The 17,376-nt window shown below is 45.0% G+C and overlaps 1 protein-coding gene across 1 annotated transcript; it reads right to left on the reverse strand.

Moving 5' to 3' along the window:
• Nucleotides 1–331: 331 nt before the first annotated feature.
• LOC107832378 (auxin-responsive protein SAUR50-like) lies at nucleotides 332–637 on the reverse strand. The gene has a single exon (XM_016660218.2). The coding sequence runs from the start codon at nucleotides 635–637 to the stop codon at nucleotides 332–334; it is 306 nt and encodes a 101-aa protein (XP_016515704.1).
• Between the last annotated feature and the right edge of the window lie 16,739 nt (nucleotides 638–17,376).

Genomic DNA, 17,376 nt, shown 5'->3' on the forward strand with positions numbered 1-17,376 from the left:
ACACATTATAATCACTGAGTTATTATTGAATTATAATCTTGAAAACGGGAAAATTTGAAGGAAAAGAAAATTGCAAATTCTGAACAAACAAAGGCCTCTAAATTTATGGTAACTCTTTGGAACAATAGAATGAAGAGTTTTCCACGGGTGCAGAATCCACACCACTGATGAAAATACCAATAGTACATGAAACCAATATACAAATCAACCCAAACTCCACAATAGTTAGATGTGGGCTATTGTCAGTTAAAAATAAAACCTCTTACTATTTACTTAATATCCTAATTAATTAACCTAGCTGGTCATCAAACCCAACTTGGTCTTCATCAATTCATCTGAACATGGAAATAAGAGAGCAGAAATCATCTTCATCACAAGGAATAGTAATGCCCATCTCATGGCTAAATCCAAACTCTTCTTCAGCTCTTTGAAGTAAGTTTTGAAATTCTGGATATGACAACCAAGAAATAGGAATTATATATCTGCTCCTATTTTCTCCCACATAGACAACAAAATGACCTTTTGGAACATCATGGGGGAAACCATTCTCGTTCTTTCCGAAGCTGGAACACCTTTTGATGATTTGTTTCAAAGCTGCTGTTTGAGTGCTTTGTTTGCTTGTTTTCTTTAGACCCATTTTGATTACAAAGAGAGATCAGCTAGTTTATAATGAAAAATATAGAAGGGATATGAGTTTAATTTGAGAATGGTTTGTGATTGTGAGGAAAAAATGGGAAGGAAAGAGGGAGTATTTATGGAGGGAGACTTGAAAAACAAAGGCATGTGGAGTGTGTAGGGACAAAGGGACTAAATAGGGAATGGATGGTTTATGGTGTAAGCTTTTGTACGAGGACATCAGGCCCTCTTTTTCTCATTGGTCTTGTACCCTACTTAGTACTTACAACTCACCTCTATTCAAAATTTAATAGCGAATGCGAAATATCGTCGCCTCTATAATAAGAAGTAGATCCATAATTTATATTTTACAAGTTTAATCTTTACATATTTTTTTACAATATAGATATATATATGGTTTTAGTTGAACTTATACCTTTTTAATTAGATCTGCTAGCGTCTGACTAAGTCTTTGTGGACAGAAATGAACTCAAGATTTTCACAGAGAGGCTTAAAACTTAAAAGAAGACAGCAAAGCGGTGCTAATGAGGCTTAAATACCTGACATCACACAAAATTTGAACCTCCTTAGCAAGTCAATATTGCTCTTTGTTTACACTTAAAATGGACAACAATTGAATTTATACGCAGTTTTAAGTATACGTGGACTAATTCGATGTAAGTAATTAATAATGTTAGATAAGCAAATAAAAAACAGAATAAATAGCCAAACCAATGATAATAATGGGTCCGGGCTCGATTAAAAGCTTAACAAGAAACGGGCCTTAGGTTCCGAGCCAACGCTTACGAAGAGCTTATGAACAAAAGCAAGAACTTTGATTAACTTTTAGAAACAGAAAACAGATGTATATTGCCTTGGTATGCGTATTACAATGTGCCTAATGAATAGTCAACTTCCCCTTTATATAGTACCGAAGTTTTATCCTAAGTACAATTCTAAAAAAGATAAAAATCTTTCTTTTCGCTAATTACTGATCTACCGTTGATACGGGCCGATATTCATGCCGTGATATCCGGCTGGGCGCTGATATCACAGCCCTTTGTTAATCGTGTGCGGTCGTTTGGCAATGTTTCTTGAGCTCTCGTTAATCGAATCTGGTCCGGGGTCACGATTTCAATGGCTCCGGGGGCAGGTGTTTAGTTCGAGCTTTGATACGGGCAGCTCCCGGCTTCAATCTCGATGACGCGCAGTTATGTCCTCTCTTCGTTTGCCCCACCAAAAAATCGGAGTGCTCATTACCTTCGGTTTTACCCATATACAGATAGTCCCCTCGTTTTTCAGAGGGTAGGTTCGCCGAAACGATGAGAAATGACAGATGCTTCCCAGTTCCTTCTTTCGTACGTTATAATAGAAACGATAAAAAAGCCGAAACCTCCAGTCAGTCACATCGTTCTAACTTCGGACACGCGTCAACCGTCGACTGATTGCCTCAGAATGCGAAGCGACGCGAATTTTTTCTATAAAAGCTTTCATCCTTTGTTCTTTTCCTACTTTCCGACCAAGCTTCTACCTTCGATCTTTCAAGCTATTACCAACTTTTTTCAAATTTTCACATCTTCATCCCCGCTCTTCAAGTTTTCATTATAATTTCCAGGTTTTTTATCAAGATTTTCCCCAAACCATTACACTCTGCTCTTGATCTATTCGTTTTTCTTCAAATTCTCAAACCTTTCTAGATAAAAATGGCAAAAACATATCAGCTTTTCAACAGGCTTCTTCTTCTTCCCAACCGACTATGGATATCAAAGCGGTCACTCCCGAAATAGTTGCCCTCGAGACGGGTGCTCTTAACGTGGCTTTCGATGAACCAACCCCTGAGCCTCCCTTAAAAATGTTTATTCTCAGGGGTTGCTCGACTGAAGATGACTTTAAGGTCGAGAAATCCTCATGCAAATAGGACCGGGGAAAAGGAGCATCAATGTACATATGCTCCGTGACCGAAGACGTCCTTCCCTTAGTCCGAATGGACTGCAATTGAGAAGGTAAGGATGTAGTAATCGCCAGGCTCGAGGACGTCATTACTACCCACGTGGAGGGGTAGTTCAGTGTTTACACTTACCCCTTCGCGCTAGGCCCGATGGACCCAATTGTTTTGGATTTTTGCACGAGGTACAAAGTGTACCTTTGGCAAATCCATCCGTCTCTATAGAGGATCGTGATCCTCATTCGTTACTTCGTGAACTAGACCGAATCTCGTCGGTTCACCATTGATCATCTGCTTTGTTTATATAGTCCCTGAAATTTTCGGGGGAGAGGGGGGGAGGACTGATAAGATTACTCGCCAGGCCAGCAAGGCCCTCTTTTCGAGCGTTGATGAAGGTTGAGACTGGGGATGGCAAGGACACTTCATTTGGGTGAAGACCGAAGACTTGATCCCTCCCGAGTTCATGCCATTCCCTGAGAAATGAAATGCCTCTTATAAGTACAATTTCTCCTTAATCGTTAACTTTTTATTCATTTCCTGCCTTCTCATTTGCACTTGTGGTTGTGCAGCCATTACCTGGGTTCCAAATGCTATCCCCCAGTTCAAAGAATAGATTGAGGGTATTTGTACACATATGACATATTCAGAGCGTGCATTGCGCAAGCTTTCGAAGGGATGATAGGACGCTAGTTCTCATGGTAAGGTTTTCCTTCGAACGATTTATGCCTTTCAACTTACATCATACTGACTTCTCTTCCCTCTTTTTCTTTAGGAGGTCTGCCTAAGAAAACCGAACTTAGGTCTTTGGAAAGGGACGGGGATGCATCATTTTCCATTTATCCCTCCATCAGGGGATAGCCCGAGGCTGCCGCAGGGGAAAAAAAAAAGAAGAAAAGGAAGGTCTCGGGCTCCTTATGCTCAGAGATGAAGCCAAAGAAAAAATTGGCTTGTAAGCCAAAGAAGAGCTCTGGTTCCCGAACACCGGACTCGGATTCTCTCCTTCGGCTCAAGGATGAGTTCGAAAAAGATATTTTTGTGACCTACGGGTCGACCCCTCCGTAGTAGTAGGGGGGAGATTCGAGAGGCCGATCCCCCTCAGACTCGGGAGATCGATGTGGAGATGGGGGCTAAGGCCTCTCGAGACACCAACTCTGCTCTGAAGGAAGCGCCTGATATAATAGAGATTTCAGGGATGCCCTCCTACACCGAGTCCATGCTCAAAGATGCCCAAGCAGGAAAAGAAAGGTCCAATAAAGGGGTCCATGGTGCGGACGATCCCCTTCATTCCTTTTTTAATTGTGTAGACTCATTTGCTTTGGAAGATTTTTTCGGACTGGGCAACCTGGAAGTTTAGAGGAAGGCCCGTCTTTGGAAGCTGATCAACCAGTTCCTAGGTCGCAAAAGATAGGTTATTATTACTGTTCCTGAGGATGACCGGGTTCTTTCTGCCCTTGTGGGGATATTCAGCTATCTTTTATGCCTGGTGACCGAAGAGGACCAGACAAAAATAAATAAGGTGAACGTGGCGTGCCTTTTCAATGAGGCGTAACAGGCGCTGAACCGGGCAAGGCATCATCACGTCTTTTTTAAACTTTACTTAAGTTTTGATATTTCCTCAAATCCTTTGTCGTTTTGCAGCCCTTGGTACTCCACCACGAGATTTTCCTCTATTACTGGGCCGAAGTCAATTAGCTCGAGCTCGAGGTCAAGGAGCTGGCCCAAAATAGGGATATGTACAAGCTCCTCAGCGAGCAATAAGAAGGGGTCATTAAGGACCTTTAGGCCGAGTTGGATGATAACTAGGGATTATGATGCATTTTACACTCCTTTTTGCTTAAGTTTTGATTAGAAATATGTACAAAATAGTCCCAAAGTCTCACAAGTTGTACTTGATTGCAGGTTTGATCAACAAGGTGACAAGGTGTCAAAAACCAACTCAAAAAAGAGTGAAACTTGCACAAGTACCAAGACCAAGCTCAGTCAAACAGGGCCAATGCGGCCACACACCATTATGTGCGGTTCGCAAAGATGAAGATCAAAGAGTATGCTTCTCAATCAGCCAGGCAATGCGGCCGCAAAGGACTTTGTGCAGTCCACATTGATTCCACTGCGGCTGCACTCGATTTCGTGCGGTCCACAGAGCCAAAGTTCAGAGAGGTGACATTTTGGAGAACCTGGTCAATGCGGTGCACAGTCCATTTTGTGCGGACCGCAATAGAAGCCATCGCGGCCGTGGTGGCCAACTTCAGAGAGCGGATTAGTCAAGCCAAGAGCCTTAGTGCGGCCTCACTCAATTTTGTGCGGTCCGCACTAGACCCGCAGGGGTATTTTTGTTCAGAATTTTCAGCCTAGTATAAATAGTTTCTTTTCCCATTTTTAGGTCATAAGATAGATTTTGGGACAGAGCTGTGCTCGTGACTTCTTCTCTTTTACCATTTTGAGTAATTTTAGCTTAGTTTCAACATTGAATTTTCAAGTTTTATCTAGTAATTAATTATTATGGGTTTTTCTTCATCTATATCTTTGTTTTCTTCTATAATTATGAGTAGCTAGACCCATTAGCTAGGGTTGTGGCTCAACCCTAGTGTGGGTAATTGATGAGTCTTGTGTTTTGATGCTTGATTGTCTATGGGTGTTTGATATTTGGGCTAATTTAGGGTTTTAATTGTCAATTAGTGGTTGCAAACACTAGTTTATGCCTAGTAGACTTTGGCTCTTCTTGAGAAAGAGAGCCTAAGTCCATAAAATTAGTCCAACAAGGAATTGGGGCGTACTCAAGAGATTGATAGCCCCAATTAAAGGGTTAAACCTAGAGATAGTAATACCCGACATGAACCTCAATTGCTTGCACAAATTTGTATACCCAATTGGTCTTGATAAATTCAATTGGGGCAAAATCACTTGAACTACCGAGAGATATAGGGTGAGTAGAATCGTGCAATGGTTATATCATACTCCCCAGTTGTGACAATCTAGCCTTGGACTCAACAATCCATCAATTAACCACCTAGGAGAAAGTCACAACCCTAGTGCCTTTTATCTTTCCTTCCGTGTTACTAATTTGTGTGTGTCACAACTTCAAGTACAAAATGGCAACAAACTTAAACAACGCACCTCTTGGAGATCTTCCGCCGGGGGAGGAAGTAGATGACAATGTTGAAGATGAGGTCCCTATTGTGCCTCAGGGACAAAGGAGAGGCCTCCAGGCCATTGATAATATTCCAGACCCCCCCTCCAAGAGTGGCTCCTCGAGTGCTTCCAAACCAAGGCTATGCAAGTGTAATTGTCCCACCCCGGATTCGGGCGGGCAATTTTCAAATGACCAATGTGATGCTGACATTGCTGGAGCAGCGTGAGTGTTTCACGGGCACTGCCAATCAAAATTCTTACAAACATCTCAAGGTGTTCGTGGATACCTGTTGGGGGAGCAAGCAAACTAATGTGTCCGAGGATGCACTTCGGTTGAGACTTTTCCCATTCTCACTTAGAGGGAAGGCATTGGATTGACTTGAATGACTTCCCAACCATTCCATCACTACTTGGGACGAGTTGGCGGACAAGTTTATTGCAAAAATTTTCTCACCTGGGCATATGGCAACATTGAGAGATGAGATCTTGGCTTTCAAGCAGGAACCCACTGAACAATTGCATGAGATTTGGGAGAGCTATATAACAATGGTAAAGGAATGTCCCAACAATGATATGACTGAGGCGATGATCCAACAGACTTTCTATCGGGACAGTAACACAACAAACCAATGCATAGTGAACCAACTTGTTGGGGCAAACTTCATGAAGCTGACTTATGATGAGGCTTGTGACATTCTTGACGAGATGGCTGACACTTCTTCTGCTTGGAAAAGTAGAGCCAATGTGCCCCATGGTGACCCCACAGTCACTTATTTTCATAAGGAGTTACATGATCATGGGCAGGCTATAGCTCAGTTGACAACTACAATGAACCAACTAGTAAAGGCACAGTTGCAACAAGTCCATAATCCTCGCCAAGTGAATGCTATGGAGGGTGTCAACATGCTAGTCAACAAAAGAAGACAAAGGGGTCAACAGAACCAAGGAAATTCAGAGCAATTTGGCAATGATTGTGGTGGATTCCAAGATGATAGTTATGATGGGCAGAATGAAGAGGTGCAATACGTAAATAATTATCAAGGCCAAAAGGGCAATTCTTCCAACCAACAACAATGGAGACCTCAAGGTAATTGGGGCAATCAACAACAACAAAACAATGGTAATTATGGGAACAACAACCAAAACTCCAACTGGGGCAATCAGAAAAATAATTAGAACAATCAGGGTAATTGGAAAGGGCTACAACAACAACTAGGGTGGTAACAACAATCAAGGTGGGTGGAACAATGGGAATCAAGGAAACTGAGGGCAAGGCTTTCAAAGGCCCCCAATGTACCAACAACCGAACAATCCGCCCCCATTTCCATCCCAAGGTCCTAGTTCTTCTAACCCTGATATGGGGAGAATTGAAATGATGTTCGAATAGATGATGAAGAAGAATGCGGATTCTGATGCTCAGTTGTCTTCCCACAATACTTCAATTAGAAATTTGGAGGTGCAATTAGGCCAAATCTCATAGTCCTTGAATACTCGCCCTAAGGGGGCTCTACCAAGTGATACGGTAGTAAACCCGAAGGGTGGGAACAATCATGTTATGGCGGTAACTACAAGGAGTGGACAAGGCGGTAATGTGAATGCCTCCAAACAAAAGCAAAGTTTGAATGATGAAGTTGAGTTGGAAGAAGATGAAGTTCCTTTGGTGATTGAAAATGTGATTGATGAGAATGTGAATGAAGAAGTGAGGATTGATATTCAATATGCCAAGGTGGAAACTCAAAATGACGTGAACCCGTCTAGGGAACACGTAATAGACATGCCGAAGCTGGTTTTGCCTAAAGCCAAGGCTCATTTGCCAAGGCCACCTCCACCTTATCTTTAAAGGCTTGCAAAGTAGAAAAATGAGAATTAGTTTAAAAAGTTCATTGATATGATGAAGAGCTTATCCATTAATGTGCCTTTGGTGGAGGATCTTGAACAAATGCCGGGCTATGCTAAATTCATAAAGGACTTGGTGAAAAAGAAACGATCCATGGATTGTGAAACTATAAAGATGACCCACCAAGTTAGTGCAATAGTGCATTCAATGGCCCCGAAGCTTGAAGATCCCAGTGCTTTCACCATTCCTTGCACCATTGGGAGTGCAGACTTTGCTAAGGCTCTATGTTATTTGGGGGCAAGTATCAATTTGATGCTCTACTCAGTTTTCAAGAGTTTGGGTATTGGGCAACCGAGGCCGACTTCCATGAGATTGCAAATGGCGGATAGACGATGAAGAGACCATTGGGTATTATTGATGATGTGTTTGTCCGGGTGGACAAATTTATCTTTCCAGCTAATTTTGTGATCTTAGATTGTGAGGTAGATTATGAAGTTCTAATCATATTGGGGAGACCTTTCCTTGCTACTGGGAAGGCCTTAGTTGATGTGGAAACAGGGGAACCCACCTTCCGAGTGGGTGATGAAAAAGTGGTCTTTCATGTGTGCAAGTCAATAAAGTAGCCCAACAGTTCCGAGGTGTGCTTGTTTGTGGACCTTGTCATTGCAGTGATAGTTGATGATACTGGTGCAATGATCAATGTGGAGGACTCTCTAGAGGCCGTATTGTTGAATCTTGATTTCAATGAGGATGAGGGCCGAATGGAGTGTGTGAATGCTTTACATGGGATGGGCTCTTACTATTATGAGCCTAGAAAACTATCTTTGGACCTTGAGAATCGGAAGACTCCACCAACAAAACCTTCAATAGAGGAGCCTCCGGTGTTGGAGTTGAAGCGGTTGCCTCCACACCTCAGGTATGAGATCTTAGGCCTACTTTGCCAGTTATTCTTTCCACTTGTCTTACTAATATGTAGGTTGATGCCACATTGGCAGTGCTTCAAAAGTGGAAAAAGGCAATTGGATGGACTTTACCTGATATTCAGGTGATAAGCCCCGCATTTTTTATGCACAAGATTATTCAGGAAGATAATGCAAAGCCCTCTTTGGAACATCAAAGGAGGTTGAACGAAGCAATGCAAGAAGTTGTGAAAAAGGAGTTGATCAAGTGGTTGGATGCCGGGGTTGTGTACCCCATCTCTGATAGCTCTTAGACTTCGCTGGTGCAATGTATACCGAAGAAGGGTGGCATGACCGTGGCTGCAAATTCACAAAATGAGTTGATTCCTACCAGAACCATCACCGGTTGGAGGGTATGCATGGACTACCACAAGTTGAATAAAGTGAACCGCAAGGATCAGTTTCCATTGCCTTTTCTTGACCAGATATTAGACTGACTTGCTCGGCATGCCTTCTACTGTTTCTTGGATGGGTATTCTGGGTACAACCAAATCTTGATTGCTCCGGAAGATCAGGAGAAGACCATATTCAACTTGTCCATATGGCACCTTTGCCTTTTCTCGGATGCCTTTTGGGTTGTGTAATGCACCAGCTACATTTCAGCAATGTATGATGGCCATTTGCACCGATATGGTGGAAGATATTTTGGAGGTGTTCATGGACGACTTCAGTGTTATGGGTGATTCATTTGATGAGTGTTTGAAAAATCTTGATAGAGTTTTGGCCCGTTGTGAAGAAACCAATCTTGTTCTTAATTGGGAGAAATGCCACTTCATGGTGGAAGAGGGCATAGTTCTTGGGCATAAAATTTCAAAGCATGGTATTGAGGTAGACAAAGCAAAAATTGATGTGATTTCAAGGCTCCCTCCCCTACCTCTGTCAAGGGAGTTAGAAGTTTTCTTGGGCATGCGGGGTTCTACCGGAGATTTATCAAAGACTTTTCGAAGGTAGTGAACCCCTTATGCAAGTTATTGGAAAATGATGTCAAGTTTGTGTTCGATGAGAGATGTATGAAATCCTTTGAACTTATCAAGCATAAGTTTACCACCACTCCTATCATTACCGCACCTAATTGGAGCTTGCCCTTTTGTATGCGGCGAAATCAGAGGACTTGATTTCTTGCTATCAAGCCACTTCGGAAGAATGCCTCGAGACCCCGAGGATGTGAAGCCACGACCGAGTTCCCTCCTTCGGGGCTCGTCGGGGCCCCACTCGAAGAAGACGGAGGATGAGGCTAGAACAAACGGGGAAGTTCCCTAGGCACGCGGCTAAGTCTGATAGGGCTGGCCTATCTAGAGCCTACGCCGAAGCGTCACGTCTAGCCGTCACATATCCATACTTTACAATTAATGCCCATGTACTATAGCCGGGTTCCCCTCCTATATAAAGCGAACCCACACTACCTTGTAAGGGGCTGACGTTTTTTCAACTATTTCTCCACAAGATCAATAATATCTCTCTCTCTTCTCTCTAACTCGCTTGCTCTCACTGGCTCGAGGCCACTTTAGCATTTATTGCTTTCTTACTTGTTCTTTATTTATAGCTTGGCCTTGGCCATATAGAGCTTTGTTTGATCATAACCTAACTGTTATCCCATTCCTGACTATCCACGATAGCTCGAGCTCGACCCGGATATCGACCCAGAGGTCCCCCATCGACCAGTCCTATACCCTAGCAGCATGCCTCTCGGTTTAATTACTGCCTTGTTTGAGCTTGCATTTTATTATTAAACTTCATATTCCTAGCATCATCTGCTCTAACAACTTGCATAAAAATAGATCACGTATTTTTAGAATTCCATTTATAACTTTAGTTATTGTTACCATTTTCACGGTAAACAGTTTGGCGCCCACCGTGGGGCTAAAAATAATAGTGATTATTTTCTTGCTGGTTTCATTGATCAAACACAAGTTATCTTTCACACTTTTTCTTGTCCAAGATTTCTTAATTTTAGATCAAAATGTCTGGCTCGGCAAATAAGGTTGAGAACAACTACCTCGAAAATCACGGCGAAAGCGGTGTGGCTGCTCCAATCGTTGGCGCGACGCCACAGAACCCCGATAACGCATCTGGGCCGATTACCGCGGACACGGGTTCGCAAGACGCACAACAGGCTGACGAAGCCTCACACGCCAATGGGAACATACAACGTATCGACCGACAGGAAGCCCGAAAAACCCCGGTTCGGGAAGCACAGGAAGTTAGTATTCACGATATTTTTGAAATGTTGCAGGCATAACAGTTGGCCATCGCTCAGTTGCAAAGCCACCTGGAGACTCCCAGTACAGTAGCACTGGAAACAGCTCCCCTTGCCGAACGAGTACCCGAGAGATCAAGCAACAACAGATCGATAACCGACCCTTCCGTAGCAAAGATGCTTGGGGATCTCTCCAAAAGGATCAAGTAAGGTCCGTGGAAGTTCATGCAACGACCATCCCCCAAGGAAGCGGCCCCGAAACCCATTTCAAAGAAGTTTGGAACGCCAGAAATCCCTGAGTACAACGGGACCTCAGATCCCGACGATCACATTACCGCTTATACGTGTGCGGGTAAAGCCAACGACCCTCAAGATGATGAGTCCAAGCCCGTCTTTTTGAAAAAGGTTAGGGGAAACACTCTCAAAAGGAACCATGGTGTGGCATCGTGACCTAGCACCCGACCCCACAAACTCGCTCACCGTGCCAGCAGATTCCTCTACAGAGACACACGACGATGTCGTCGAAGCATTGACAGGATAGCTCGACACATCCAGGGCCGAACAAAGGGAAAATGAAACACCACGGGAATTCACACCTCATTCCCCAATAGAACGAATGGGAGCGTCCCCGATCTCGGGTGACTGGGAAATATTGGCCTTAGCCCAAAGCCTAAACAAACCAAGCCCAACGACCTCGGGGCAGGTCAAACTAAACTTGATTAGATACCCAGCCAAGATCTGGTTGGATGCTCGTGCCTGGCACCAGCCATGAATCAGGTTCGTGGATGACCATCCGAGAGCCTCCTCGAGCTCAATATACCCATGCAGGCTCTCGACAAAGAAACTAATGCCAAACAGAGGGAGGTACCACCCATGCACTGCGTATAGGAGGAACGCCCCAAGGTGCAATCTACCTCGCGACGGCTGTCCATAAGCTTGGGGAAACATCCTCGAGGAATATTTAACAAAGCCAGATTCGACGAGGACGCATGGTCGACAGGGGCACCTTGCCCATCAGAGTACAATTTCAGCATTGCTATACCAAACATCGTGTTCACTATAAGAAAAACCAGGGACATCAAACGGCTCAGACCTATTCGATCGAATTCCCCTCAAAGGAATCACAACCCGACGTGGGAATTGCATGGCGCGCACGACCACAAGGTCGAAATTGGCCACTAGCTTAGGAGGAAAACAACTGTACTACTCAATAAAAATCGCCGCCGAGTATTGTCGAGCGATCCGACTCGAATTCAGCCCCTAGGGAGGAAGGCAACCAGGAAGAATAAAGAATGCTCGTTGCCAGGAAAAGGCGGCTCCCAGGATACGTTCCGGAGGACACCCTTACATCTAGTAAAAAAGACGTTGAGACTTCGCCTCGGCCTCACACGAACGCATTGGTAACCTTCTCCCTCATTTGATCTATTTCAAATAAAACATGTGCTCATGAATTCAGGTGGTTCGATCAACACATCAACGTTGTCAGTCCGAGGTTAATATTGCGGCGCGGACCACCGGGTCAAAACACGACCACCTCTCAAAGCTTTAACAAATTCCAGATGGCGATCGCTATAGCAAGGAGAAGGACCATTCTCTCGATATCGTACGGCTTGCTCAGACGGGAACGCCGAGTCCCATACCGTCAAAGGAGGTGCAAAGCACGAACACCTTATTCAGACAACTATGAGCGCACCACACAAAGATAGCGCCACCCCCACTTTTCCCGAGGAATGGAATTCCATGCAAGGGACGAAATTAAAACTGTGAGCGGAAAGAAATACGCAACAAGAGGAAATTCCTCATCATATGATGCATTGCCGGCATCGATACCTCCACTCTCGAAATGATCAAAGGGTAAGCGAACCATATCTTCGGCCAAGTTAGATTAAACACAGTGGAAGGCCGTACTAGAATCCATATTCTGAAATAGCAGGAACCTATCAAATCTCAGAACATCACCTACACACCCTGCAGTAAAGAAAAATTACCTCCTTCCTTCATTGTTTCTACTAACCTGTACGCAAACATCCGGCCAAGGCGTTTGGAAGTGCTAACTCTGCCTAAGGACCCCGAGTCCTTAATAGAACTCGTCGCGCTTCATTCTACAATCAAACGATTAAGGACACCCCCTCTCTCTGAAAAGCGCCAACCGCTCAGAAGGGCTGGGGAACGACAGACCGAGTTTTAATAGGGAATCATGTACCAGACTAAACGGTCCAAGGAGTCGTGCCCGCGCGGGCCGGGCTCACAACAACGAAATGATATGTATTTACACCAAACAATAAAAGAACATCTTTCAGCATCTCATACTCGGAAAGAGGATATTTCAGTATACTTTCGGTAAGAATCCCTCCACCGAATGTATCCCGAAGTAATCGGAGACTTGACGTCGATAATTTGGCGCTCGCACGAACCAAGGGTCGGAACATCGGGCTCATAAAGCCCTAGCAAGGTAACTCCAAGCTCACGAATGACAAACTTCAAGCCCTAGCAAACTCGATGACTCGGAGACTGTCGCTAATCACCCTACACTAGGAAACCCGAGGCCGTAAGACCCCGAGCGGGCAGACTCGTACAACCAGATCTATTCTACATAGAAACACAAACTATAAGACCTCAACAGGCATGACAAACTGTAAGACCTCAACAGGCATGAACAATTTTGTAAGACCTTACTACAGGCATAAAACTCAAAATCCCGAAGTTTAGGCTATACATCACATTTGTAAGAATCCCGAAAGGGCATACCCTCGGTGTAGATGCCTAAACTATCACTCAAGATAAAAAATGGCTCCGTCCAAACACATATGACTACAGTCAAAATGGCTGATTCAGCTAAATTAACACGACTTAGGGATGCCCGACCGTCGCTAAACAAAATCACAAGCCACTACTTAGAATATACTTCGAAAAGAACCGGTTAAAACAGGCTTCCCTCAACAAGCAAACGAGCTTCGACCATGTTAGCTCCAAATCACAAGGCTTCTACCTAATCAGCTTACGAGCTAAAAACCTTTCGAGGTGCTCTAACATCGCCGCTAACGACTTGAAATCGAGGTTCTTCTCGAACCGACGACGTGTCAGGTAAAATTATTTCAAAAAGACCTTAACGAGAGGAATACAAAGCCTACAAAATGCCTACGGGTAAAAGCATAAGATCCATTGTTGCCATCCAAATAAGCTTATGGGCCGCATATTAAAAGGTCTCAACGACCAAACAGCGTAAGAGCCATTGTCGCCAGCTTGAAAATTGACAGCTTGAGGATTAAAATGAGCTCGAGTCATAACCCGACTCGGAGACCAAATCCAAAATAGTTAACTATACAAGCCTCTAAGCCGCATATTAAAAGGTCTCAACAAGCAAACAACGTAAGAGCTACTGTCGCAAGCTTGAAAATCGAAAACACTTGAGGGTCAATTGAAGCTCGAGTCGCAATGCGACTCGGAGACTGGACCCAAAATAGTTGAAACAACAAACGACCAAGGGCGAGAAATAAAAACCATCATCATCCTCCCATGCAGGCATGAAAAAACTTGAGGGTCAATTGAAGCTCGAGTCGCAACGCGACTTGGAGACTGAACCCAAATTAGTGGAAACAACAAATGCCCGAGGGCGAGAAATAAAAACAATTATCATCCGTTCATGCAGGCCCATGAGACTGGAGGTTTGGTAAGCTCGAGTCAAGGCCGGGCTCAAAAATTGAGCCTAAACAGCTGGGCAAAGCACATAGGCCCCAAAACCTACTTACGACAAAAGTCGCACTTAAAAGCCTCCGGGCCTGCCTAATTAGCTCCGGACCCACGAGGTTCCTGTCAAACACCAAAACTAGCCTGCTTGGTCAAAAGCAATGCAGAAAGGAATACGAAAGAGATAAAGCTTCAAGTTTTACCTTATTTTATATACGTGAAAGGCGCGCTCTCCATCTACAAACATGTTCTGCAGATATCAAATACAAAATTGAAAAACGACGGAATCTACGCTTTGCTCCAAAATTCTACGGCCTGCGGCCCCAGATTTGCTCTCCGAGATGTCAGCAAGAAGTAACCGAGCATCGCGCTTGTTTGGGCTAGCACGAGCCAATTCCCCCGAGAGAACGAAGCCTCTAGCACTGACCTCCTCGAGTACCTCTCTGTGGGATCTATAACGAACATATTCTTCGACCCTCTTCTGATGATCGAGGGCCCGCTTCAACTCAGCCTGGGCGTCAGCAACATCTTTCACATGAATCGCCATCTCCTGATCAGCCCTGGTTCGACTCAATGTCACTTTAGCCCGAGCATCGGTTATCTCAGCCCTGACCTTTGAGAGATCGGTCTAGAGCTTCGCGATCATATCTGCTTGAACTGAAGCATTGTCACGAGCCAAATGGAGTTGGACCTCGAAGGCGGGAACCTTGGTCGAGGCGTTTTTCTCCTCTAAAGCTTGAGCTTGCACCTGAGCCCTTAGTTCACCGCAAGCATTCCTGACGTGGTCGGCTTCGTCCTTTAGGTATTCCAAGGCCTCTATCTTTTTCTACAGCTACGATAGGAAAAAGGTGTTAACCTTAAGAGTCAAAAGGAGCAAAGCGCATACTACGAAAGGTTACCTACTCTATCAAATAGTTCTCGTGATTTGAACTCTGATATGCCTCATATCGCCAATGTATCAACTCAACCTCCTTCTCCTCGCTAAGGAGCCTGAAGGGCTCACCCTCATCCAAAGCTTTCCGAAGCCTAGCCCCTTGACGGAGTAGCTCAGACTTGAGCCTATCAAAGGCCTGCAAAAGAAAAACTCGATAAAGAAATGAGGGCGTGAAATATAGAAAAACTACGCCGAAACTCACCATGAAGTGGAGCCGGCAGACCTCCTCGAAGGCGGAGCACACTCCTATTGGTCCTGCCCCTCCGACCCCGAGAGAACGAACTTCGGGCAAAGAATATTCACTTGGGGGAACCACCATCCAGGAATCAGACACTCTAGGAATATCAAGCTCGAGTGATTCCCCCTCTTCGAAGGTACGAGCCTGTTGAGCCCCATTAAAAGCTCCACTATATTGCTGGTACAAATCCCAGTTATCGCCATCGTCCCTCAGCTTGGAGACCGACAACTCCTTCCCCTCTTTGGAAGAGCACTGCATCATCCCAAGGAACCGCCCGGTACCTACAGCAGCAAAGCCGGTACAAAAGAAAGGGGAAAATGTCATCTCAAATATACGAAGGCCAAGGCAAAGGCAGCGTGCGCACATACCTTGGTATCTCGCTCCCCATATGATATGGGATACAGCTCGCCACCTACGCTTGTCGCAGGTTGAATGGGTCACCAACCTCCGGACCCAGCCGAGCAGATCGAGAACTTCGCCCGGCATCCATGAAGTTACTGCAAAAATGGAGAAGCACAGTTACTCAACTGATTTTTCACTATAAGCAAAATCTGAGAAAGCGCCAGACACTCGACTCACGTGCATAATTCCATCCCTCGGGAAATGGCATAAGCTCTACGGGGATGATGTCAGTCGTCCGGACCCGGACGGACCAACTGGCCCACTCTTGGTCCCCATCTTCTTCGTCATCGACAATAAAGGGCGTGGATGAACGACACCGAAGGGTTAGCAAGCCTCGGTGATGAAAAAGCCGGTACAACCTGACGAGGTGACCGAGTGTGAATTCAAGCCCAGCCTTCTCTGCAAAGGACCTCATCATCAGCACCACACACCAAAACGACGGATGTATCTGCACCAAAGCGACCCGATACTTCAAGCGAAAATCCAGCACGACCCTATCAAAGAGGCCAAATGCGAAAGGATATAGGTATACGCTCAAGAATCCATCAGTAGAGTCCGTAATACTCTCATTCGGGGAAAGCACCTGCATCGTTATCCCCTCTCTCCATCTACAGTATCTCCTCACCATCTCTAGATGTTCCTCTTTAATCAAAGACATGATCTTCAGAGCGAACTCCCGCGGATCCTGAGCGCCGGGAGTGGCACTCCCCACTCCCTGGCGGGCTGGCCCCAAAGTAGTTGCCATGGCAACGGTAGAGTCGACAGACTAAAGCAAGAACGTGCACCAACGCTTATTGCGCCTAAAGAAATGAAGAAACTTATGCCAAGGCAGAAGGGTAGCTATCTAAAATAGTGAGGCCTTTTGAAGAAGCCGAAGCCGCCCCACATATATGCAGGTAACAACGACGATTCACCTATCCGGAGTGAGCCCTGGGAAGCCAACGGTCTTAACACAGATCGATGGGGCGATACCTGACCCTAGAGGCATCCATCGACGAGAAGACAGGCCTTAGGGAGTCGACCGTATTGTCTCTAGTTTTGAGGCAGCATCCGACCTCGAAGATCTCCGCCAAAAAAGAAGTCAAGCTTCGGGAAGTGTTCAACGCCATCACTCAACTCAAGGTGGTACCCGATCTCATGGTTTCCTTTTCTAAAAGAAAAATATGCACGCGAATTTTCAAGGTAGCGCCTGAGTACAGGCAACCCCTCAACAGAAGTCTATCTCCTACGCTTTAAAAAGCTATCTGCATCAAGTTCAAATGAGACCCCTAGGTACCCAAAACTGACCTTCACTTAGGTTACCATTCTCGAAAGCTCCAAAACTCAGCGTACTATCTCCATATAACTCGGAGGGCCCGACAACCCGAACCTATCAGATCAATTTAGGCTTGGTCCGAAGTACGACGATGGGCTCGAAAAAGAGCCATGCCAAT

The sequence above is a fragment of the Nicotiana tabacum genome, chromosome 3 (assembly GCF_000715075.1).
Source record: "Nicotiana tabacum cultivar K326 chromosome 3, ASM71507v2, whole genome shotgun sequence".
Classification (NCBI taxonomy): domain Eukaryota; kingdom Viridiplantae; phylum Streptophyta; class Magnoliopsida; order Solanales; family Solanaceae; genus Nicotiana; species Nicotiana tabacum.